General features: G+C 37.4%; 1 protein-coding gene across 8 annotated transcripts in view; it reads left to right on the forward strand.

Moving 5' to 3' along the window:
* The window catches only part of RAPGEF4 (Rap guanine nucleotide exchange factor 4), a 141,340-nt gene that overhangs the window by 59,333 nt on the left and 57,165 nt on the right, over window positions 1-24,842 (forward strand). For all 8 annotated transcript variants that reach the window (XM_072341226.1, XM_072341227.1, XM_072341232.1 and 5 more), the window contains 2 exons: window positions 6,219-6,291; window positions 7,286-7,350. In XM_072341226.1, coding sequence (XP_072197327.1) covers window positions 6,219-6,291; window positions 7,286-7,350 — 138 coding nt within the window. The remainder of the gene's footprint in view (window positions 1-6,218; window positions 6,292-7,285; window positions 7,351-24,842) is intronic.

Genomic DNA, 24,842 nt, shown 5'->3' on the forward strand with positions numbered 1-24,842 from the left:
TTGGCATGATTTCAGTGAGCTGGGTACATTTTTCTTTTCAACTAAAACTCGAGGGGATTCTGTGATCAAGCAAAATCTGCATACAGAGCTTTTCAAGCACAATAAATTGATTTAAGCAGGAATGTGACAAAAATGTCTCCAAAACAAAGAGATCAAATAAAGTCTAGAGCACATTTGATTAGAGCCATATAGAACTACTCAGAAGATAGTAAGTAGGCAAACAGATAGAAAAGATGCAGATTCATCTGCTCTTACATAAACCGTACTAATTCTGGGATCAGTATTCAGCAATTTAAGTACAGGCATTTCCTGTATTTATTTTATCTCAATATAACTAAATGGTACTTCAGTTCTGCTATTTCAAGTCTTGTGTATCTTGTTTTAATTGCTTGAGTAGACTGACGTACATAGAAGAGTCTTTGTTCAGTGAATCATGTGGTAGAGGCTTCTTTTTCTATTTTTCCACTATACAACAAGATATATGATCTCTGTTGTGACATTGTTTGGGTTGTTCTTTGTTCTGATTTGTCTTTACCCTTTCCTTTAGAAATATTTCAGCTCTGTTCTATTGCCTATAAATTGGGTGATATCTTGGGGAAAACAAATGCTAGTTTTTAGGGATATTCAGAATTCGTAGTATTCTCCATTCTAATATGGAGAGTTAGACAGTTTCCACATGAATTTCTCCTTTGTATTGAGATAAAAACACCCCTCCATGTCCTGTTGTGCGGTATATGTGCTTAATGACCTGAAACTGATTTCAAGTGCAAAGATGCACAGTGAGGTGCATGAGAACTGTGCAGCATTACTCATGAAGCACATCTTAGTGTGCAGAAGGAGAAGGACGAGGACTGACTACCCCTGCTAGAGGTGAGGCAGACCTGTTTGCTGTATCTACCCTACTGGGCAGCAGAGATGAGGATGCCAGTAAGAGGAGGCAAGGCTCAGTGAGGAAGTCAAGGCTACAGCCCTGAGAGGAAGGGAGCCCTGAGTTCTGCAATCTCTCTCAGTCCAAATGGACCTCAGTTGGATCTGGGGCCAGAGCTATTCTTTCATGTGGCCCAAACTTGGAACACATTGTGAAAGAGTCCAGTTGTTTCTTGTTTAAGAAGCCACCAAAGCCCTGTCACACTGTTCAGACTGTTTTCTACTTCTACACAACAATTTTTGCTTTGTTCTGATTACCTGAGATTTTATCTGTCTATTAGTTCAGGTGAGTTATTTCATTTAAAAGCGATGTTTGGAGGGGGAAGCATCATGTCTAAAGACAAAGATCTGGATTTTGAGATGCCAATCTGTGCTTGCTTTGGGAGAAGAAAAAGGGAGCTAGAAATCTTTTGGACTCTTCCACATCTCTTATTGTTCTGGAGGAAAGAGAAAAGACAGGGCACCACGTTGAGTTCACAAGGGAGTTTATTTATTTCCCAAACGATATAACTGGCACAACCAACTCAGAGGAAGAACAGAACTGTACTGAGAGCATCAGTGATCAATTATTTATTGTTAAAAGAAAATAGAGAAGCTGGCCTACAGTGAATAGCTACAGCTCATATCCCCTAAGAGGAACAGTAACAGGAGTTCTGGCAGATCGCAGAGAGAATTAAAGAACTCAGGTAGCAGTCAAAGGAACAAGATCTAAAAGAATAGTTACATGAGGTTTTGAAGAATGTGTGGAAAGGTCACCTTGATGTTTGAACTAAGGTTTCTAGAACTGAAATGAATCACAATATATTTTGTATCACTGCCGAGTCTGCAAGTAATGCATACTCTGCCTTAATTTCTGTGCTGCTGGTGGTAGGCGGAGTTGGAGGCAGTAGGAGTGCACCTGATAATACATGGTCTTGAGGTTATATTGATCCAGCATCTTCAGAGGATTTACCGCCCGGTGTTAAATGGCCATGGGACAGGTGAATGCATAGTGGCATTGCATTTTGAGGCTGAGACTGGGGACCTTATGGAGAAAGATCATGTGTGTTGTGGGTTGCATAACCTTCTTCAGTGTTAGAAGACCATAATTTCCAGTTATGTGTATGTTCACCTGGGCATGGAGAACCTCTGGAAGCTGGTTTTGGCTCCCTAGTACTTTACAAGTTAAGTTTTACTTAACTCATTACTTACTCCTTCCTGACCAGAGGACTACTGAACTTAGGAGCATATCTGGAGTGGATTTTGTCTGGGTGGGCATAAATCTGTGAGCTGGTCCTGTTAATATTGATGCTTTGCTGTGCAACACACATGGAAGACAACAGAGACACCTCAATTTACTTTGCCTCTTCCTGGCTTGTTTTGGAATGTGTGTATTAGATAGATCTCTTCTGGTCTTTCTTTCCCTCTAAACACAGTTTTGGTCTTCAGTACTTGCAGTAGAAGAGACTAACTGCTAAGATATTTTATACACCTTGTGTACAATAGGAGAATGCATAAGGGGTTCATACAGAGTTTGCACTGGAATTATAGTAGTGGCCTTTCTAAACATTATCATAAAAAAAAATTTGCCAAAGTGCTTTTGTGGTGTAGAAGTCATGAAAACAGCTGAGACTCATCACCAGCTAACCAAGAAGTGCTTTTAGAAACTGTTAACATGAAAATTCCCAGTGAGGGAAGTGTGCTACTTGCTTTCCTCCCATTCCCTACTGCTCCTTGTGAGTGCTTTTCTGTCTTTAGGCTATAGCTGTGACTGGAAAGGTCATGTTAATTTTTACTACTGTGTGGATGTGGGACAGTCACTAACTGGAAAAAAAAAAAGGTCTTTATTACTTGTGCTGTCAGATTAGATGCAAGAAGTGTCTGATCTTTAAGCTATTGTGTGATAGTTTGTAAATTGGTAGATCTGAAGACTGAGTGAATATGTCACTGAGTGTAGTTCTAAAACCTGCTGTCACGTTTGATTTACAGAACTTGATGACTTCTGGTAATAAACAAGCTCATGTGATAGCTGTTGTTGTTTTTCACAGTGAAATCCTTTCTAGAGTTCACTTCATCAGTGGAATATATTTTCAGAAGCCTTTTGTAAATTTTTAGTCTGATAATCTTCAGGATCATTTTAAATATCATCTACCTGAAAAATTTCACTGATTGCATTTTCTTTTCATTTACAGACATTATGCACTCAATACTATGTTTTCCTGATTGTCTCAGATTTGAGAGAGCTCAGCCTGATACTGTGTATTTTTATGCAGCTGTTTTCATCTTTGCATGTTTATGTTCCTCAGTGGACAGAATTTACCCTACTTCTTGATGGGTGTCTTCTGACATTTAGCTCTGCTGATAAGCTGGCAAAATTTTAGGAGTAAATTGTACCTCCCTCCCCCCACAAAGGTATCTTTTGGATTCCACAAGTAGGCAGTCTTGTCAGCCTCCCCTCAAGACACCTGTGTATAGAAGGTAGTTTAATTTGTGTTGAAATCCACTGCAGGAGTCTGAACAGCTGAGTATTTTGAGGGCATGTCCTGAACTGGTCTCTTTTCTGGTATGCTGGCTGACTTCCTTCACAGGCAGCACTACACTGTGCTCGCTCCTTCAGTCTCTTCAGTAGACTTACCCAGGACAGGCTACAGCCTTGGTGTGGAAGATGGCAAAGCAGAGGTCCTTGGAAGTCTATGCTTATGTTCTTTGTGGGCTTTGTCAACCTGAGTGTCAGGTGGTTTTCAGTGTGGTTAGGGGCCTCCATAATCAATAAATCTTCAAGTTTTCCTGAAGCTTACACTATGAATGTAAGTAAAGCAGCAAATAATACAGCAGAGTGCAAGACCGCATTTGTCCTCCCTGCCTCTTTGGTGAAAATCAGACCTCCACCCAGAGACAGATTCTGTTGGTTTTTAAAATCTTTTATTATTATTATTTTTATTTTTTTTTCCTGAAAGATGCATTGTGTTCCAAAAACTGTGAAGTGACAGCATCTTAAAATATCTTTGGATGCTACTGCTTTATGGCAAACAACTGTGTTGTTGTTTTTTTTCCAACTTATGTTGTACAGGGCAGTTACATAAGATAGTCAGAGGAATTGTCTTTTAAGCAGTAATAATGGATATTTGGTGCTTGATATCAAGAGATTCTGTCTTCTTGGTGTGTTATATGCAATTCTGGTTTATTCCACCTGTAAGACTTGTGCAGGTAAGCTAGGCTTCAAAATTTCATGGAAATTGTGTTCTGTGTTCTATTTCACAAGAAGAACAAGCAGGAGTAATATTAGAGAATTAATGGAAGAAAACTGCACTGCAGTGTATGATGACTGTGAATGTGGTATGGGGAATGCATACATCTGAAAAATGAAAAGAGAAAATTACCGCTGTCCTACTATTCAAGTTTTTTATGAAGGTGCATTAAATGTGGACTAATGATGTATTTCTGGAAAATGCTATCTTGGATAAGACAAAACAAAGAACAAAATATCATCTGAATGGAAGAACAGAAAAAGTGTTGTATACAATTTGATTTTATTCTGCTCCTAATGAAAGATTTCAGCTTTCCATTTCTAAACCAAATTCCTAGATGGAATTCAGCAGAAAAATGGAACAAAATGTTTATCTACTCTATGAATAAAATGTAATTTCAGCTGTTTTTAACATGTTCTTCTTTCTTTGGTTTTGTCAACCAAAATGAGTTTTTCCCTGATTTTACATGTATGGATTACTTACTGAACTGAGAATATAATTACTTCTTGTGTTCTTCCTCTTGCTGGGTTTCAGGCATAGGACTGTGTAGGTCTGTAGCAAAGCATAGAAAAGTCAATGGCTTGGGAAAGAAAATAGGAGTTTTATCCTCAAGTTAAATAGTATGTATTTTGTGTGACTGACCTGGAATAAAACATAATTTAACTCCTATGCATTTTCAGATGGATTATGGGTGAGATTTAAATAATATGTTACTAAGCTTTAGGATGTAATCGCACATCTAAAAATAGGATTGGATTATTAAGATTACATTAATCTTTGTAGCTTTTGTTATTATTTAGAGTGCAAGACATTCATTCTTCAATACTAGAACAGATGAGATTTTCATATGCATCTCTAGGAAAAAACATTGTTAAAAGAATAATTCATGCATCTGTTAAACTCTAGCAGACAACATTTAGAAAGTGAATACATACATCCCAGCAGCTCCATAATGCAAAGGATGAATCTTTTCCATTAAAATTGGTCTATCAGGAAAGCTTTCTAACTCAACTGTTATGTGCACTTAGTTGAAACCTACATGTATTTCTACTGACCATGTTCAGCTCACTGCACACTATGGACCACATGATATGTTTTGTTTCTGCTCATCAACAGCATCCCTGTTGCACAACCTTGCTTTGTGGCTGTTCCAAAAATGGGAATTATAATTATTTATCCTTAACTATGACAGTAGCGTAGCATGATTGAAAACAAGAATGTATCAGTTATTTGTTGAATGATTTGTATGTGACAAATGGAAGTTTTGTGGTTTTCTGTTTTTTTTTTTTTTCCCTTTGATTTTATTCTTGTGAATTTCTTAATCCCCAGACAGAGCTTCGAATGTTATTCATCTTGTCACTGACATTCACTGAAGAAAAATATCAGTTACTGACATCAAGCACAATTATGTAGTTTACAGTTGCACACAGGGCATTATTTTTACAGTTACAAAATTTTATTTGACAGTATGGTTTGTGTGAATGTATGTGTAAAATTGGTGCTGCATTTGTGTGTTGCATAACCTTGCAGTTTTGAAAACCAAACTTTTGCTTCCCTAATGTGTTAGAGGTAAATATTTGGAGTCTTAGCAGTAAACCCTGTCTGTTTCAAATCTGCTACCCAAATTATGGTGATATACAAGTCCTGTACTTATTTCACAGATTTTCTCCATCCTTACAATAAAGTAGCTTTCTAGCTTAATTTTAACAGAGCAGCATAATTACAAACAAGCTTTAAAGCAGTCTGTATGGGAAATCATACAACTAAGGACAATATTAATTTATTAGAACCCTCCAAGCTGTGCTTTGGGGAAATCAAAGAGGGAACTGTCTTAGCACAGCTTTTGATAAGGTAAAGGCAGTGTACTCAAATCAAGAACACTAGCCTTGTAGCACTAGGAGTGAAGATATGTCTGACTGTCTCAGTCGCAGACTGCTTGTGGGCATGTGAAACACAAAGCAACAGGCACACAGATATATATACTTACAGCATCCATCTGTACGTATACATCTGTACTGACTTATGCATCTGTAACTGACTGCATTTGCCATTGCTGTCTTCCAGAAATACCGACAGTATATGTCTGGACTTCTTACTCCTCCTTATGGTGTTATGGAAACTGGCTCCAACAATGACAGTAAGTATGAGAAAATAGAAATCTAATGCTATGGAAATTAGAGGGAAGAAGAAAAAGGTCAACAAACATCCTCTGTTTTGTGATATGAGAATTTAAATGTTAAATTCAATTCAGTATTGCAGATATTTCTGTTCTGCATAGGAAGAAATAGTTTGGAAGTTTCTTGATTGTATTCTTAAGTGTGTAAAACTGCATATGGAACTGTGCACAAATCTGTGCACTGATTGTATTACGTCAGATGGTATTTAACTGGTTGTAGATGCTCCATAAGTTCTACGGAATGCAACTGTGAGTCTTGCTAGTAAAATAAATTTTACTGACCGGCTGACTTATTGTTTTCTAGTCATGGTATGCTACATAACTTATTTGGGTTGGAATTTGGACCGCAGCAAGACATGCTGCTGTCTGACATTAGTTATACAGGTAAATAAGTTTTGGCACGGTTTTGCTTTGTGAGAATCTGTCAGACTGTGGAATAATGGTTTAAACATGAATCCTAGGGCAGCCTTTGGAATGTACCACTTCTGTATTTCAAGGTACTTGCACTGAATTGCTAGAGTATTATTTAGGTGCCAACCAAGTTGATATCTGATAGCCTACACTTCCATCAGTGAATTCTGGGCAATATGTTTTGTGGTCAGTATATTGCACATTGTACAGTGTAGCATAATTGTCCTAGATAGTACAAAGTGCTGTGTGTGGCTTCCAGATATGAAAACACAGATAACATTAAATGAAAAAATATAACTAATTCCTGTATATGTACTAAGTTGTGAGCAAGTACAATTTCTTGCAAACTAGCATATTCAGGAGCTGTTTGACTTCTTCTTGTTTCTAATGGAAAAAATTTTGCTTGAATAAATGTTTTGCACTTAAAAATCATAGATGAATATGTATGTTATCAAAGTTTAAAAATGTCATATCCCTTATTCAAAATAAACATTTCTTTCATTACATAAAGTATATGCAGTATTTATTGTATTCTTTTCTTCAGGAATGCCAGATAAGGACAGTATGTCAAGTGGTGCCCTTTGCCAAGTTTCTAAAAATTGTAATAAGGTAAACCGCTCTTGTTTTTGCCTTTGGATTTTGGTGGGAGGCTTTTGATAATGGCATTGAATTGAAAAGACCAAGGTAAAAATGAAAAGCATGTGGCTGATGCATGTCTTGGAATATACAACTTATAAGGATGTTTTAGATGTATTATAAAACTGGAGAAAGCAAAGGGAACATCTGCAAAAGTTTGTATCACATTCTGATTATTATCTCCCTGTAAAGAAAGTAAGTGGTGAAAGCAAGTATAAAAGCCACTTTGGTGATAAGACCAGGAAATAGCCAACTGATCATAAAATTCATAGTTAAGCTCTGTTTTAAGGCTATACTGAGTCTTAACTGATGCATGGGCATTGTTCTAGCCCTCTGCACAGGGTCAGTCTTCTACTGTGTTGTGAATGCAGCTGTACTTCCCAGTTCCCCTTTGTAAGCAGTTCTGTGCCTTTGGTCTCACCAGGTCACGGCTCCCATGAAAGAACTCATGAATATTACTGTGCTGACATTCTGTAATTATAGGAGTGGGAAGAAATAGTATTGGACATTGCTGTGAAGATTCTAAACTTTTAGGGTTTATTTTATAGAGGGAGCAAAGAAGTTATAGTAAAATGCAGTTCATTTGGATGCTTCCTTTCTGGATAAAGGAGTTTAATTGGATGCATTTGTCTGATGCCTTTAAAAGGTAAAATGATTTTTTCTTATATAAAAACATCTCTTGACAGCAGATAAAAACAATATTTTAGTGTGTTTTCTTAATGTGGAAATAACTACTTCCACCTCTCCGTCTGTCTGTCTGTCCTGCTTCCTTGAGGGTACTGACCTTTCTTAATTATCACATTTAGCCTTTAATATGTGTATAAATGAAACAGCATGCAGTTCCTTTTGCTTGTCTTATCCACTAATGCTGTACCACTTCCTGATACAACCTTACCCATTGTGAAAATAAATATTCTTCCATGCTTTAAGTAACAATTCATAGATACAAAAGTATCTTTTACTCTGTAAGCATCTTACAAAGATTTGCAAGTGCTCCTCTATAACACTGGCATTTCAAGGCTGTACATGAGAGTTGAGAGCCCTCAACAAAAGCATCCAAACTGAAAGATGAGGTATTTTCTGAAGCAGGTAGAGCTAACAAGTTAAATACATCTTGGTCTTTCGTAGGTGATATGCCCCCAGTAATGGGCAGTAATACTTGGCTAAGGAGCATATGTGCTTTCAGGTACAAAATATTTTAGAAATCAAGCAAAGTATTGTGATTATCACTGCTGCTGATAGCTGTGCTTTTCTAGCAGAAAAGACTCTTTGTGTACAAAGTAACGTTCAGTTGTGTTGGAGACAGAATATAACTGGGACACCTTAAACTGTTCAATGACTTTTACAGGATTAAGGTCCTTAGCTTCTCCTCCAAGACACATAAAACAGCCATCCTTCTCCCTCCCACACTCTGTAGACATTTCAGTGGAGAGAATCTGAGAGAGTAAATATGTGACAGATGCTTGTCACCTTGTTTTATCCTGGAGGAGCTCAGACAGTCCCATGACAAATGTAACAGTACCTACACAGCATAGAAATAGTTCATGAATCCTAGTTCTGTGGTTTTGCCATATGTCCACAGTTTTCTCTAATTCTGTTAAATGGAAGGTAAGTACAACAGAAGCAAATAGGTATTTTATTTACTGCATGCAAGCTTCTTTCCTGCAATTTAGAGCAGTACAACTGTTACAGTACTACACATGTAGATCGTGTTCTGCTCTCAGTTTTGAATGATCAGAGAAATACTATGATTGCAGGGCCAAATTCTTGGAAGTGCTGCCAGTATTTGAAATACAAAGCAACAAGCAACCAGAACACAGTCTGTGTTCATATGTTTTACATATCTTGTATATTTCACCATGATATATGGCTGCAGAAATCACCAGTGTATCAGGGACAGGCATTCAGTCAGGGAAACGGTAGTGTTTGCGGAATATCTTTATCTTATTATTGCTGGAATGATGCCTGTAGGACCGGCAGCTGACGGTGTGGCCTGCAAGCTGCTCTGTAATGGCTTGACAAAGACTGAGCAAGGGACTTCCTGAAATTCAGAGACAGTTTCTCAAAGTCTTTCATGTGGCAAGAAGACACTACACACTTAGAGATAAAATCATTTCTTCTTACTATAATGATACATTTATATCTGTTTGTCTGGTTTAGTTTTGCAGGGAAATTAACTATAAATAATTTAATTCAAATAAAATCAAATATATTCCATTTGATATAGAAAATGCATGTTTTTTCTTCTTCAGCTTGTGCTGAGCCATTTTCAAGGACTATAATAGTTTATTTTCCATGTTTACTAATTATTTGGGTTTCATCTTCATAGCTTTTTTTTTTTTTTTTTTTTTTTTTTCTCTCATCACATCTCCTGTTTTTTGATGAGTAACACAAGATTTCTCTTTTAATGTATGCCTTGAAAATTTCTCACCATATGGGGACGTTTGCTTTTCCTAGTTCATTAAAATCTATTGAAAAGTTATCTATTTGGAGAAGGCAGCAAAGAGATTTTCTTATACCAAACAAAAACTAGTTTGCATTTAGGATTACATTATTGAGTATCACTTAATACAACGTAGCAGTTAAATTGAGCATAAAATACAAAGAATATGTTACAGTCTTAAGTTATGTTTTTGAGAAATGGAAACAAAATCAAATTTAAGCCATCTTACGTAAGGAAAAATAACACAGCATCTGTCTTTTTAGCTAGTTATTCTGATATCAGTGCAATGATCTCACTAGCTCCAGTTTTTGAACCTTCTGATGGAATAGATCAGGATGTAACTGGATCTGCTAGGTGATTATAACCGTAAAGCCAAAATGACAAAATCAATAATAATTTCAAATACATTTTTGGACAAGATACAGAAGATTACTTAAAAGACAGGGGAGGTCAGGCTCCAGTGTGCAGACAGAATAGGTAGTGGTTCTGTCTCCATATATTACCAGCAGAGCTGGCAGCAGGGTTGCATGTTGACTCCCACTGCAAGATCTTGATTTTACAATTTGTCCAGTTTCTCACTGCTTAGGCTGAATTTTACATGCTGAGAGTTTGCTCTGGCTGATTTTAAGTGGAAATATATCAAACCTCTCTGACATTGAGGCTGGGGGAAAAATGCATACCGCAGATTACATAGCTTTTCCCAGTGATGCTCTGGCAATCCTGTCCTTTTGACTAGGAGCTTGACATTTGAGGCCTGTTCTGTCTGGAAGGAGTGCTACTGGTGACTCTATAGAATAAGCCATCTTATTATGCCTTGAAAAATAGACTAATTAGGGGCATATGAAGGTTAACTGTTAGTTTTTGCATGCAGGCTGTGTGCACTGCACACAGAATTCCCAAACTATGCCTTTGGCGCTGTTTGGACATTACTGTGTCCGTGCTGAACAGGATGTTTTTTCTCCCAGTGGTTGGTTCTAGTTGCTAAAGTAACATTTTGAGTTGCAGCCGGAGACTATAACTAAGAATGATCTTTGTCTCTCCTGTGCTTTTACACCTCTACTGGTGCCCAGCTGGGGAAGGAGAAGAGAAATAGCCCATTCTTTTCTGGAGGCATGAGATATGTGATGATTTTAAAGTAGAAAACAGCATGCTGCAGAACAGAGCTGTACAGCCATAGGAATGTAAGTGTGAAAGAGAGGACAGTAAAACTGGGAGCATGAATCTTCACTCTTCTGTGGTGCTTGGTGCTGGGTTTGTTTTTCTTCTGTCAGACAACATCTAAAACTCCTTTGTATACCCAGCCCAAGAGATGACGGGAGCAATCAACAAAAAGAATAGAACTCTGTGATGAATGATAATTATTCTATTTATTCAAGTAGTTGATAGAAAGTTCCAACTATGCTAATATTCCCAGTTGGAGTTTTATGTTCTTTTCCTTAACGTAAAATTCTTTTCTCTGTAGTGCAGTTTGCTAAAAGAGTCCCCAAATCCTCAAGAAACAACACCAAAAGCAAACAAACAAGCCCAAAAACAAAAAAAGCCTGCTTGAAAGGAAGGCTGAAAACTCAAGTGCTTGAAAGCTGAGCTTCAAGAGTGAAGGCTGACTGAGCAGTGTTAATGAAGTCCTCTTATCCATTTTGTTATGGTGCAGACTTAATTTCTTCATGTTTATTATGGCACAGATTTTGATTACCTACTTATATACATTTTTTCCTGTGGTACATTCAATTAATACAACATCTTGCCTCAAAAAGTCATGCTAGTTTTCTTTTTATACAACTTAATCTCTATGGCTGCTTTGAATGAATAAATAAATAACCTGCAGAAATTTGTATCCTTGGTGCTAGAGCCTGCATCCTTAAAGAAGGAAAGTGCTTCTTTGTATCCGGAAGAAGGCATACTAAACACAAGATGTAAGGTGTAAGGAGTTTAATTGTAGGAATTAAAACAACTTAGTCTTGATCTCAAGTAAGAATATATATATATATATATATTCAGAATATATATATGTATATATATTCTGATTTCTCTTGTTTTGTTGCCGTTATCTTTCCTGTGCTGCCTTTAGGTTTGTGCTGTGATAAAGAGTTGCAGGAGCTCCCTCTAGTGCATGAAGTAATATTCAGAAAACACACAAACCAAGTTTGTTACATTTAAAGGCTCAAAAGTCTTCTTTGTATTTTTGATGCAATTGCTTGAAATCCTTTAGACTGGAAGCTTATTGAAAGTGATTTGTTTGAAGATATTTTGTAAAGCAAGCCTTCTTTCTGAAGGTTGTGCTGGAACTCATCTGAAAGTCACCTTTTTATCTTCTTCCCTAATTAATTCTGGCATCAAAAAGTGTAGATCAGTTTTCTTTACTGAACTTTCAATAAGGCTTAGATACCATACCGACTGGTATGCATTTAAATAATTGGAATGATTCTGAAAACATGGTTTACTGTTTTATCAACTCTAACTGCACTTTATAAAAGCATATTTAAGAGATCTTTCAGCTGAGAGAAGGGCGTGATCTAAGAGTTAATTCCCAAAATACTGACATTTTCAACATTACCAAGCAAGTGAATATTTGCTTACTTCAATTTTCAAGCAATTAACTGTATCTCTGGGCATTCTGAAGTACATTGTTTGTGAAGATGATGTTACAATTCACTAGATGCAGCCATGAAGAACCCATGCAAAATACACGTAATAATCATGTTCACCCACCAAATTAGCTACTCTAGCAAAAAGCACAATAATTTCCCTGTAGTTCAATTTTCTTTTCCCCAGTGACTGAGAAGAAAGCTTATCTTTTAACGTAGACAACAGTAGACTATCAAATGTGAATTTCAGTAAACAATTAGCAGAATACTAGGGGAACTGTTTCACATGCTCATGAAATTCGGAGCCTACAAGTCTGAGTTAAAAAAGGAGAAAGCAGAAAAGCCAGTGGTGAGTTTATTGGTGGAATGACAAGGTATTCATTTGGAAGTGGTAACCTCTCTAAGATTTACCTAAAACCCGTTGTAGAGGAGTTGATTTCTGTGTGGATGTTTTATATAGCTGTCCAGTGATGTGTGCATTAATTCCTAACTTGTCTTGGGTTCCATGCCAGAGTCTGCTGTCCAATAAATGTTAGCACAGAATTAACAAAAATAAATAAATAATCCCTTTTCTGTTTTAAAGAGGTTGCATAAAAGCACTCTGTGTAACTATTTCTAAGTAATGTCTTCATGCAGTCCTAACTACTGATTACTTTTATGTGAAGGTAATATGCTTAGAGATCTATTCTTAATTTTGCATTGAGTGGAGGTGCTTAGGGTTCAATCATCATCACAGCCTGTAACAATTTGGCTAGCGCAGAGGCTGTGCATATAGTTCCTGGCAATGAGTTACATGGTGACAGCAAATGGCAGGAGATATAACAAAGACAGAAGTGTGATTTGAGTAGGAGTCTGTGACAAATACATTTTTCATATGTTAGCAATGAACTTCATCATGAAAAATGTGAAGGTCTATATGTCATCAGAGCTTTTTAATGTAAACAAAGTTGCAGGTTTATAAAAGTAAGTTTTGTGCAAGATAAAGTTTTGCAGAGCCATCAGGGAATTTTTTGGGCCTCGCTGTCTCTGGTTCTAGCCATGTGGAGATGATGTACAACTGTAGGCTTTCCTTCCAGACACCAGTGTGAATTGCAATACCTCAAAGAGATGCTTGCACAACTTCATCTTCTTTTATCCAATTCAGCTGTCTGATGATCTGTAAAATATCTGTGATCCGTGATTTCATTGTGTCTCCTGAATTCTGGAGACCATAACAGCAGTTTCTATTGGAAACTACTTATTCTAATCATATAACCACACTTCAGTCTGACAAAAGAGAGCTAGCCGTTGTCCTAAAATTGAAACTGCAGTTGTGATCAGTGATTCTCCTTTGATCTTTTATATTGCCAGAAGGAATGACACTGTAGAGGGAAAAATAACCACAAAACCATAATCCTTGGTTCAAATTGTTGCATATTTACCACTGTAGATGTCAAAATAACTTAATTTCACTTCTTAACATACTTGATCAGGTTCAAGGATCCCTGTTCCTTGAAACCCTTCCATGAATTTGAAAGAAATAAGTATGATCCCTTCTTCTGGAATGAGGACTTTTCACTGTTGTGACTCAAGACTCAAGACAGTGTGAGGGATAAAGTATTCTACAGTGATAGTGAGATTGGTGGGTGATAGAGGTAAAACTCTTGGTAGATGACTTAAATCTTTTACAGTAGAAGTTTGCTACCTACAGATCCTAAAGAAATAGTTTTATCTTATCTTGAGTTTTGACCTTTTTTTTTTTTTTTTTTTTTTTTTTTTTTAAGAATTGTAGCAATGCTGGACTGGGATGAAACATATCTAGATGTATTTACATTTTAAAATTTGAAAGGAATCTACCTCACAGTTTCCATTTGTTAGATTAGGAATGCTGAGTAAGAGCAGTAAGCAAGTACTCAGCTGCTCCCCAAGTAACCTCCCCAGAACTGGTTTGTGAAGGTGCTTAGGGTGATGTGGGGGAAAGCAATTTGGATATAGAGATGTTTCCCCTCTGTGGGAATGAAGTGCATTTTCCCACTGTAGCCTAATTGAATAAGTGTTGTTGTCATAGTTTAGCTAAACACAACTAATAAAAGAAAAATAAAAAATTCTAAGAAGATGCTAGAAATTGTAGAGCACTCATTATTGTGAGGCAGCTGTGGGAAGTTATTTGGATATGAAGATCAGTCTTCCAGTTGTGTGCAGCAGCATAGTGTCAAAGCTTTACCTGCCTGTGCTGGCAAGGGCAGTCTGACAATATGTACTGTGGAGTCATATTTGATGACTCTTACTCTTTGGCTGTGTCTTTTGTGTGATTCTGTCCCAACCTATAAAAACATGCACATATGCTTCATTTATCTCTTGCAGTTGAAAGGCAAAAAGAGAGGGTAATTACACTGGAAAAAATAAAAAGATGGTCCTTTTCAAGGTTCACGTCTTCAGACAAGTCAAGCGTATACAAGTAGCATTTGGCACTTATATTTGAAACAGCAAAATGAATTTTTTGAATCTTATAATTATTTTTTCAAGTTTGGCAGAAGAATTAGATCAAGGATCTTAAAATCAGATTCCATTTAGTTACTTATTTCATCTCAGAGAGCACTTTGACTTCTTGTCCTACAAATGCATGCAGGAAATTGGAATTCCACAAAGTTGAAAAGTTGAATATAGTTCTGAGGTAATCAACGTGTCTGACTTAGCAGCCTTTGGTTTTTTTTGTTTTTTTTTGTTTTTTTTTAGCTATGTGCAGATGACAAAAATTTGAATGGTTAATAAATAGTGTGGAAAAGCAAGCTGTCCAGTGACTTTTGTTTTTCTCTTAGTGTTGCCTAGATGTGAGCCAGGAACCTCCTGTACTGACAGCACTGCCAGAGCTATGGAGCTCAATTACAGCCATTTGGAATGAGAAAAGCTGAGGCAAAAATGTCAGATAGCTATAAAAGAGCTGAAAATGTAATTGGACTGGTATTTCCAGTGATGTTAGGGGCAAGTGCTGTTTGGGTATTTAAAGATTTATGATTTTTCATTATTTATTCTTTTTGTAAATTTCCTTCTGGAAGAAATCTTGGCACAAGAGTGTGAATGTTTGATCTCTGTGTGCTTTATCATCAGTGATGCAGCTGTCTTAAAATTAAAGATTGCAGTTAGTAAGGAAATACAAATACATATTGCTGAGTTGGCTAGCAGAGAAATGAAAAGAATACATAATTTAGATTCTGAAGTAAAAGCATGCTTCCATTGTGAGTTATTACACCGCTACTAATTAGGGTTACCCAGTCACATTTGTTTTCATCTTAGGAAATAACCACATATAAACAATTTGTATAATAAACTTAAATATAAACTTGATGGAGAAGGAGATAGTAACTTATTGGGGGAGCATTATGGCTAAGTCTTTGTAAACTTCTCAGTACTGCTTTGTTCATTCTCACTGTTTAAGGTCACTGATTTCAACTGGCTGAATCTGAGGGGGTCTTAAAGGAGCATCTTCTCTCATGCCATGTTCTTCCCTTGTAGCATTTTGCACAGTGGTTCAGCTGGTTATTTCTCACCTGAACCCATTAGCTAATTCAGTCCACTTTGAGAGCCACAGGTGTTAGCAGTGTCCTCAGGTAAAGAAGCAGAAATGGGTGACTGGGCAATAAGCCATTGTGGGAGCAGGTGTTATGGTAAGAGAGCAGAACGGTCAGAAGAACATTAACCTTTTTTTTCCTGAGCTTAATTTTCTGCTCTTGCAGCTGAAATTTAACTTCCTGACCAGGGGTGTAACACAACAGTATTGCTTCAGGCTGCTGTGAACAATCAGGACTTTAATATCTAACCTCTACACAAAGCAGTGCTGGGCTTGTCAGCTGTGAGAATCCTTCCAGCCCAAACCTGGTACCTCTGCAGCCCTCCTCAGCTGCTGGAGGGGCAGAGGAATAGCAGACTGGATAACTTTTCATCAGGCCTGCTTGCAGTGCTGTTGCAGTTCACTGCAAAGTCACCCACGAATCTGTATTTCAGTCTCAAGTGCCTAAACATGGATTTGTATGATGTATTCCTGTTACAGCTGTAATACTAATGCAGAAACAGGCAAACAGTTGATCCTCTATCTCCCCCTCCCTCCTCTTGGGTTGTCTTAATTGCATTCAGAGACAGCCTAGATTATGGACTGTGGTTTGATAACTGCTGGGTTCTGGCACCTGTTCCAAATGAGTCTAGGAAATGAGACCAGTAAAAGATTTTGTCACTAATGGCACAAAGTTCCTCATCTTGCCTGGCAAAACTCAGGGAGTTTAAAGCAGACTCACCCTTCCTCCTTTTTTTTTTTTTCCTGTAGTCTTTCTTTTTCCCCCCTTTTTCTGTCTCCTCCCCCAGAGCCCCAGTTCAGTTCACACTCACCAAATGGTAGTGCATTTCTACAGATTACTGGGGAAAGTTGCAAAAAACATTTTGACAAATCTGTAAAAGAAAGTTTTGTCACATTTCTTCAGCTGTAAATGTATAGTCGGTGCTCCACAGTGGTTCTGAGCCTCTCTGTGTAGCAGAGAGGCTTTCCCATCTTCCTGGAATAGTAGTCCAAACTGGGAAGTGAGGGAGAAGGTAACCAGGAGGCTGCCTGAATGCTATTCCATCTGTTCAGTTTCTTCAGCGTTACAGTCAATGCTCTTGAAAGACTGCCTTTTGTTTGGCTTTTCTGCTGTGAAGTTTGGAGTAGAGAGCATGGACTGCTGCCTGGAAAGTGCGACGTGACCTCGTGGCACTACAGATACATGGCAATTTGCAACAATATTTATTAGCCTTTACTGTTCCAGAAATTCTTCTGGGGAGGATGTACTACACTTTCCCCAATATAGTCTCTTGGACTCACTGTAATGGAGAAACTGAATTATTTCTACATTTTTCCAGAAATGTTTGGTATTTTAGACAAACAAGTCAGCTGTGAGTACTCCGTGTGATCAGTGTCTCCAGGCTGGTTTGAATTACAGTAATTAAACTTCTCTGCAGCTGTAAGCATTAACTCTTCATCTTCATGCTGTGATTTACTTAACCTAATGCAGAAGTTGTTACCTTTTATACAGCCCACAGAGGTCCTCTTTAAAGAGTCAATTAAGGCAAAGAAGATTTGGAGATTATGTTTAAAAAGGAGGTGTGGTGACTGAGAGATGGCAGGGACAGAATTTTGGTTGAAAGAAACAATATTTTTAGTACTGATGTGAAAATTAACGCCAGCATTAAGGCGAAATAGGAGAAAGGAGATAAATTACAAAATACATACAAAAGGTCCCTTTCCATTTCACGAGGACAGGGTTGGTTCTGTGATATCCCTAAAAGCCAGACATCACAGAATTTACAGAACTTGGGCTACATACTGAGAGAGGTAAAAGGAGGTCATTTCTTTCAGAAACATACTGTGGTGAATTGGATGTAAAGAGATGTGGCTAGCTAGGGAAAATGTCAGGTAGAGTAATTTTACCTCTCTGTTTCAGTCCTGAATTAATTATTCCAGCATTCTGTGAGCATTTCTGGAGCTGTTTTTTTTTTTTTTTTTTTTTTTTTCCTTTGTTTTCCTTCCCCACCCCCTCCCCCATCCCCACATTGCAGTATAGATCTTCTTAGCAACAGAAGATGTTCACATTATGTGTATGAGTGTCTGAGCTCAACTGGTTATTGGGGAAGATGGCCTGAAATTCAAAACAATAAAAACAAATGTGAATGGGTTGATTTAAATGGCAGCAAGCTGGGCAAGTTGCAAGGTCTCTAGGAAGGTGAAAGGAGCAGATCTACAAAAGTGAAATCTTCGTTACTCAGTGCTAATTATGTTTTGTTCAGATTAGCAGGATTTGCTAGTGTTGTTCTTTTACTGTTTTCCTGAGGAATGCCAACTGTTCACGCAGATGTGCATTAGCTCATTTGTATTTTATTTACTGATTATTCCAATTGTATTGTGGAATTAATATGAAAAACAAGGCATTTAATCCATATTTTTCAGATCTAATAATTTGATTCCAAGTACCTTTGTGTATTTTTAATATATATAATTACTTCCACTGAAGTGTCAGAACAACACTGAATTAGCTGGCTCTACATACATCAGTTATGAGACTTGCTTTATGCTGGTTAAATCTGTGGGATCACAGGTAGGTTTTATTGTGAAAGAGAAGCTCCTACCCTTTATAGTCAGTATTTGCTCCCTGAATGTATGATATTGGACTTCTCCCTTTGCTGAATCAGATATTGATGTCTCTTGTTATAAGAAGGGGGATTCTGAGTTGTCCTCAGAAGATCCATGTTGTCTCCTGTGATTTGGTTCTGAACTGTGAGGGCTGATGTGTCCCAGGCAAGAGCAGGAGCTGTCTGATGTCAAAACCACTAGGAAGACCATTGTTAGCTTGAGGAGATAAAATACAGTATTAAGATGAAAGCACCCAGTAAACTGCACAGTGTTTGATATAGATGGGGCAGGATAGTTAACAGGTTCAGCACATCAGCACCTTAGACTTTGACAAGGTTTTTGAAGCCAGGGAGAAAGATAAGTTTTGAGGAAGATAAGAAGGTTGTTTTGTGGATATTTGCCAAGAGCAGAATGCTTGTCTTTTTCACTGATATGCACAAATACGTAAATTAAACAGAAAGGCTTGAATGATTTTTATGTTTATGACAGATGACTGTAAGCTGTTGAAGCAAAGTAATACTTGGTTGAAAGAAAAATGTTTGTGCTTTTAAAAATGTGTTCTGGTCTAGCATTCACTGTGGGATTTCTTTCTTCTGTTTACTTTCACATGCTACAGAAACAGCCATTTACTTGAGTTATAAAATATATTCTCTGTAGATGGAAGAGATCTATGTATATCATTAAAAGTCATGTGATTTCCTTCTATGAAATAGTGTAACAGATGATGTTGGATTGGATATTGTTAGATTATTCCTTCTCAGTTTCATTTTTATAAATAATTAATTTCTGAAAAGGGTGACAGGAAGAATGGGAAGTAGAGCAGTTGGAATCTGACTCAGCTGTGCTTCCTTCCTTCAATGTTTCTTCATTTCATGTACATTCACACAATATACTGTCCTGAACTGAGAGACAAAGGAACCTGAAATCACCAAAAGAGACACAAAACAGGTTTAAATTAACATCCCTTCTCTGCTTGCCAGTGATGTTATCCTGATGCTGACCTCTCCAAGGAATTCAAGATGTAGCCTTCAAGCCCCATGTCACTTAGATGACTTCCTTTCTCTCTTAAAAATCATTATAAAATACTCAGGATGAAATTGTAGTCACTTGACTTCCAGCATTTCGTAGCAACATTCAGTAGTGATTTCAGTTACTCACTCTAATTACTTGTCAAGGATGTGAATAGACACTGCCATCCCCATTTTACAGATGGAGAAGTTGAAACACTTGGAGGCAGAACAGCTATCTGGGGCCACATGATAAACAAACTGGTATCAGTCAGATGGCAGTGGGGCTCTTTGTCTACAGTGTAAAGTTTTAACAGGATCACAATTTCACCCCTTAATTAACACTCTATCCAGTTTTTGGCACCTTTGTGCTTGGTATGAAACCACTGCACCTAAAACTTCACCAACATATTTCTCAGAGGGCAGTTCTGGGGACTGGGTCAGCTCAAAGCACAGGTGAGTCCATATAGTCACATTTGTCTACAGGCATGGATCCTGGGAGCTTTGGAGCTTGCATGTGCAGAACTTACAAAATAATCTGGAAAAAAAGTGACTAATTCTCCAGAGCTCATCAGCCTTTAGCTTCTCTTTGGTTTGCTTTTGAGTTGTGTATCTAAAGAATGTACTAGTGACAAGAATTAACTTTGCTGTCTAATATTTATTTTAATTTTCATCTACAGCATTATAGCTTGTCTTTCAGTATGTATTTCAAGTAAACATGTTGTTAAAGCCATAGATACTAAGAAAGCAGTAATTTTCAAATGATAAAAATAATTATTTATTCTTCTGTAGATTAATAAAATGCAGCAGCAGAGCAACCTGTAACAATACTGGATTGATATTCCTTATGACAATTGCAGCCACACCTCTACTAGAATATCAGGAATGCTCACAGTGGTGCTAACATTTCCTGACATTTTATTCAATGCGTGCAGTGCAGTTATAACAGCTGTTTCATTGTAGTAGGGAAGTAGAAAAATGACAGGAAAATAAGACATCATTAGGCATGTTCTGGCTTTTTTTGTATGCACTGGTCATAGTCTGTTTCAATATTCTTTTTCTCTTTGACATTCTCAGTGAAGTATCATTTTTGGTAATGGCTGAATCGTTGTGTGTTAAGAGTATAGACATTTACAGTTTGTCAAAGAAACGCTGTCAAAGTGCTAAATAATGCAATTTCAATTTAACTTTCTAAAATAAATTTACTATGCTAATAGTGTTTGAGAATTTAAAGAGACACATTTTCCTGTTTATTCTGCATTTAGATTGCTAAAGAAAAGCAGTTTTAGAATGTGTTTTAAAATACAGCTTAATCTTCACATTGCATTACATTTAAACAGTGTATATTTTAAAAGTTAATATTACTCTGAATATTTTGAGAGTAGACCATTTACTGACAGTATTCAAAGCATTTTACAAAGGTAGAGATTATTAGCGTTCCTTTCTCCAAAGAGGGAGAAGTGAGACACAGTGCAATTATGTGATTTGCTTGAGGACATGTGGTCAATTAATTCTAAAAATGAATAAAACTGAGCTTGACTAATAGTCTTGACAATTTAAACCAGTCTGTTTTGCTTGGTTTAGTTAGCTTGCACTTAGTTAAATCTCTGGGTTTTTAGGTTAGAGTTGCTGTAGTTTTTTTAAGCTTATATGATGTGAAACAACTTTCCTGTTTCTAAGGAGGTTCTGTGCTTTTTAAAACATCTTTGTGTTTCTGTTTTCCTCCACCCATACTTCATTCTGCTACCCACTTTTACTGCTTATAGATTTTTCTTGAGAAAGTATGATTGTTTTGTTTGTGAGCATGGGTAACTTGAAGATGCTTCAGTAATATCACTTAAGAGTATTTAGGAACTAGCTGCAGGTCAGTTGAATCCTCAGGCTCAGGTTGTTGGGTAAACATAGATGAAGGGGAGAAACAAGTGCTTTTTCCATGTAATTTGTCCTTTTCTAAGTCGATTACAGCAAAGCATTGCTAAGTCAGTCGCAGAGATTGCAGGAAGTTGGTCGTTGTCAGGTTAGGATTTTTCCAGTTGTGAGACCTGAGGAAGTCCTTTGTCCTTTGACTATCAATACTGTTCTGTGGAGAGTAGGCCGTGGAGAGTGCAGATTGGCTCTCCAGCTGCTACATACCATTGTGTAAAGATACTAAAGTGGCCAAAATGTTTCCAGCCTGGTCGTAGTGCCTGTGTTTCTTTTTTCACTTCTCTATATCAGGGCAGGGTGAGGTCTCCCTGGAGCTGTGACTACAGTCTGGTGAGGCTGAGGCTCTGTCCTGGTGCTGTGTCTCACAGTCCTGCAAGGCTGAGGAGGAGCTGTCAGAAATGCCTGGAGCTGGGCACATGTGCCAAGGCTTATTACTGATCAGTGTATTAGTAGGTTATACATAGGTCTGCTCCCAAGATTCAGCATAGGCTAACTGACCCCAAGAATTCCTACAGTGTTAGTTATATATTCTTTAACACTTAGACAAAAGTGCTTTTCAAACAGCCTTTTTATGACTGAATCTTTGTCCAGCTGCTTCTCTGATATTTTTCAGCAAGCTGCATTCACCACATGGATTGTTTTACCAAACAAGTATTAACAGACATAGATGCAGTCTACACAGATGCACTATTTGTGCAGATAAGAGAGCTGGCTTAGAATGCTCTATCCAAGATTACTTTCCATCTGGAAATACATTCTTAGTGCTATGTTTCTGTATGCTTAGTTGTATACCTGATATGACTATGGACTGTTTACTTTCTCCTGGTGGAAATACTGGTTTGTTTTGGGAAAAGAGCTGTATTTGGATTTCTTATCTATACCCTGGGTATGAAGTAGCTCACATAGATGACGTTACAAAATAAGCAACTTTTTGAAAAGTGTTATAGACTTGAGAAAGACCGAAAAGAATAAAAGGGGAAAGTGTTGCATAGGAGGGCTGTGGGGACTTCTCTTCACATTCAGCTCTGTCATACTGACTGTCTGTACTTTCACCGTTGCTGTAGGAACGGTTTTTGTTTAATTTTATTTCTTCATCGGTAAATCAAGAAGGGCATCGTTATCCTTTCAGGATGCTCATACGGGGGTAGTCAGGCATCATTCTAAATTATAGGCACCAGAGGACAGTTGGAACCAGTAACAGCTAAAGATGCTCTACTTCCTGAAGTAAGCCTAAAGAGAACCAAATGCTGTGGGCCTTACTTGAAGTCATTTACTTCCCAGTGATTTCTGTGGGTTTGGATTAGACTCTTAAATCACCAAAAGCATTAATTACCAATGGTGTAAAACAAGCAAACTTCTTAGTGATGCTGCTGTTGTTGCTGCCACCTTTCAACTTGTGTGGCTTTTGTCCTTTGTTTTTTCTGGAACCTGTGCCAGCCAGCAGTAAAACAGATGTCACTTGCAGTTCTTGTCAGTGCCCCAGTTGGAAATAAAGGATCAGCGGTCCTGCACAGGTTTATCTGATCACCCTAGTAACCTCATGCACCTTATTTAACTCCAGTAAATACAGAAACTTGTTCTCAGCTTAAAGACAATCTCTAATGAGGCCATGGGAAAGAAACATGATTGACTGACTTTTATTTCCTTTATTCTTTGTTCTTTGCAATATACATTTCCTACCCTAACATTTGAGAGGAATAAGATCCATGTAGCTGCAAATCTACAGTATTAATTCTTGTATAAAGTCTCAGAAGAAACATCTCTTTACAAATATTTAAAGTGAATGTAAAAAGGTATTTTTGTATGAGATGTCCTTGAATTTTGTTCAGCAGATACAGACATCGTGTTAGGTCTATATTATTGTTATTCACTGTATTATTTATTTGTTTACATGTGGTTTGCTCCTTGTTGAAGGAAGCACATAAATAAAGGTAACTCATGTCTTGTAGTTTGCAATCTAAAGCTCATTTCTCCAGAGCTTAAATGTGTGCATGAAGTTATACGTATGAATAGTGCTCTTTAGATCTGTGATATTGCACTCATGCATAAATATTTGAATCTTCAAAGAACTATAGTCTAAGATTTTTACTTTCTCTGCTTCAGCCCAATTTAAAGAGAGTTTTATGATTGGTTTCATGAATGGTCTGCTTGAATGTGAAGTCATAAATTTACAGAGATTGTCTGTAAAGCATTTTTTCACAGTAAACTGTCTGAGGGCAGTAAATGGAAAAGGGCATGAAGTAACTAAAACTTGTCACTACTGTGGCCAAGAGATGGGCAGTAATTGGTTAAACTGCTGTAACTGCCTTGCAAATTAGAGGTCTTCGATAACTTTTCCCCTGATTTAGAAGTCCTGAAAAATGTGATCAAGTAGACACATGTAGGTGCTTCACTCATGTTATTTCTTCAAAGATACAAGGATGTGTGAAGAAGGTAATTAAACATGCTGTACTCTGCTGTTTTATGGGAAAAGCTCCCTCATTATTTCTTAGTGCTTTCTAATGATCCCTTAATGGAGGTTCCAAAATTATAAAGACTTGTGAAACTTGGACTTAAACCAAGTTGTGGTAATTATTATATGATCACTTGTAAAATCCAGTTTTTCTGATGGGAAGTTTGTATAGGAGCATTGTATCTGCTATTAACTAATTGATATTAAGCTTTTCTGTGTTTGCAGTGTGACTTGCCTTTCTATTCCAAATCCAGTCCAAACCATATGGTTTCATTTATTGCATTTCATCCCGTGGTTGGTGCAACCAAAGCTCTATGCGATATCTTTGAGAAGCTGCAACTTGGGCAGCAAAGCAGTTCCTCAGTGGCTGCCTTGCTTGGGGCTTGTGTTGTTGATCATCTCTTTCAGCATCACCTTATGGCTGAAATACTTTTAGACACATAGAAGTGTGCTTTAAAACTGCATAGTGCAACAGAGTGTAAAAGGTTTTTAGAAAATCATCTAGTACATTGGTGAGCCACATGTGCCGTCATTGTCACTGCTGACAGGCACCCTGTGTATTATCTCAAGCCTCTAAAGATGGAGGAACCATACCTCTGTGCCAATGTGTGCCAGTATTTCTGTCTGTTCTGTTAGAAAAGCTTCACTGGTGTCTAATCTGAATTCTTTCTCACAGCAATTTAAACTCTATTTTCTGGTCTCTATGTGATGGTCAATTCCTTTTTCTTTTCAAAATGCCTTTTAAATCTGAAGAGTTGGTGGTTTGTTTTTTTAATCACATTCTAAGACTTGTATTTTCTGTAGCTGAACAATTTCGTTTATGTTGTGCTTTCTCATTATTCTTGTTGCTGTTCTCTGAATTGAGTTGCTTTAGTTGCTTTTGAAGTTACTTATCCAGACAAGACAGAGTGCTTTAGTT

Source organism: Excalfactoria chinensis, chromosome 7 (genome assembly GCF_039878825.1).
Source record: "Excalfactoria chinensis isolate bCotChi1 chromosome 7, bCotChi1.hap2, whole genome shotgun sequence".
Lineage (NCBI taxonomy): Eukaryota > Metazoa > Chordata > Aves > Galliformes > Phasianidae > Excalfactoria > Excalfactoria chinensis.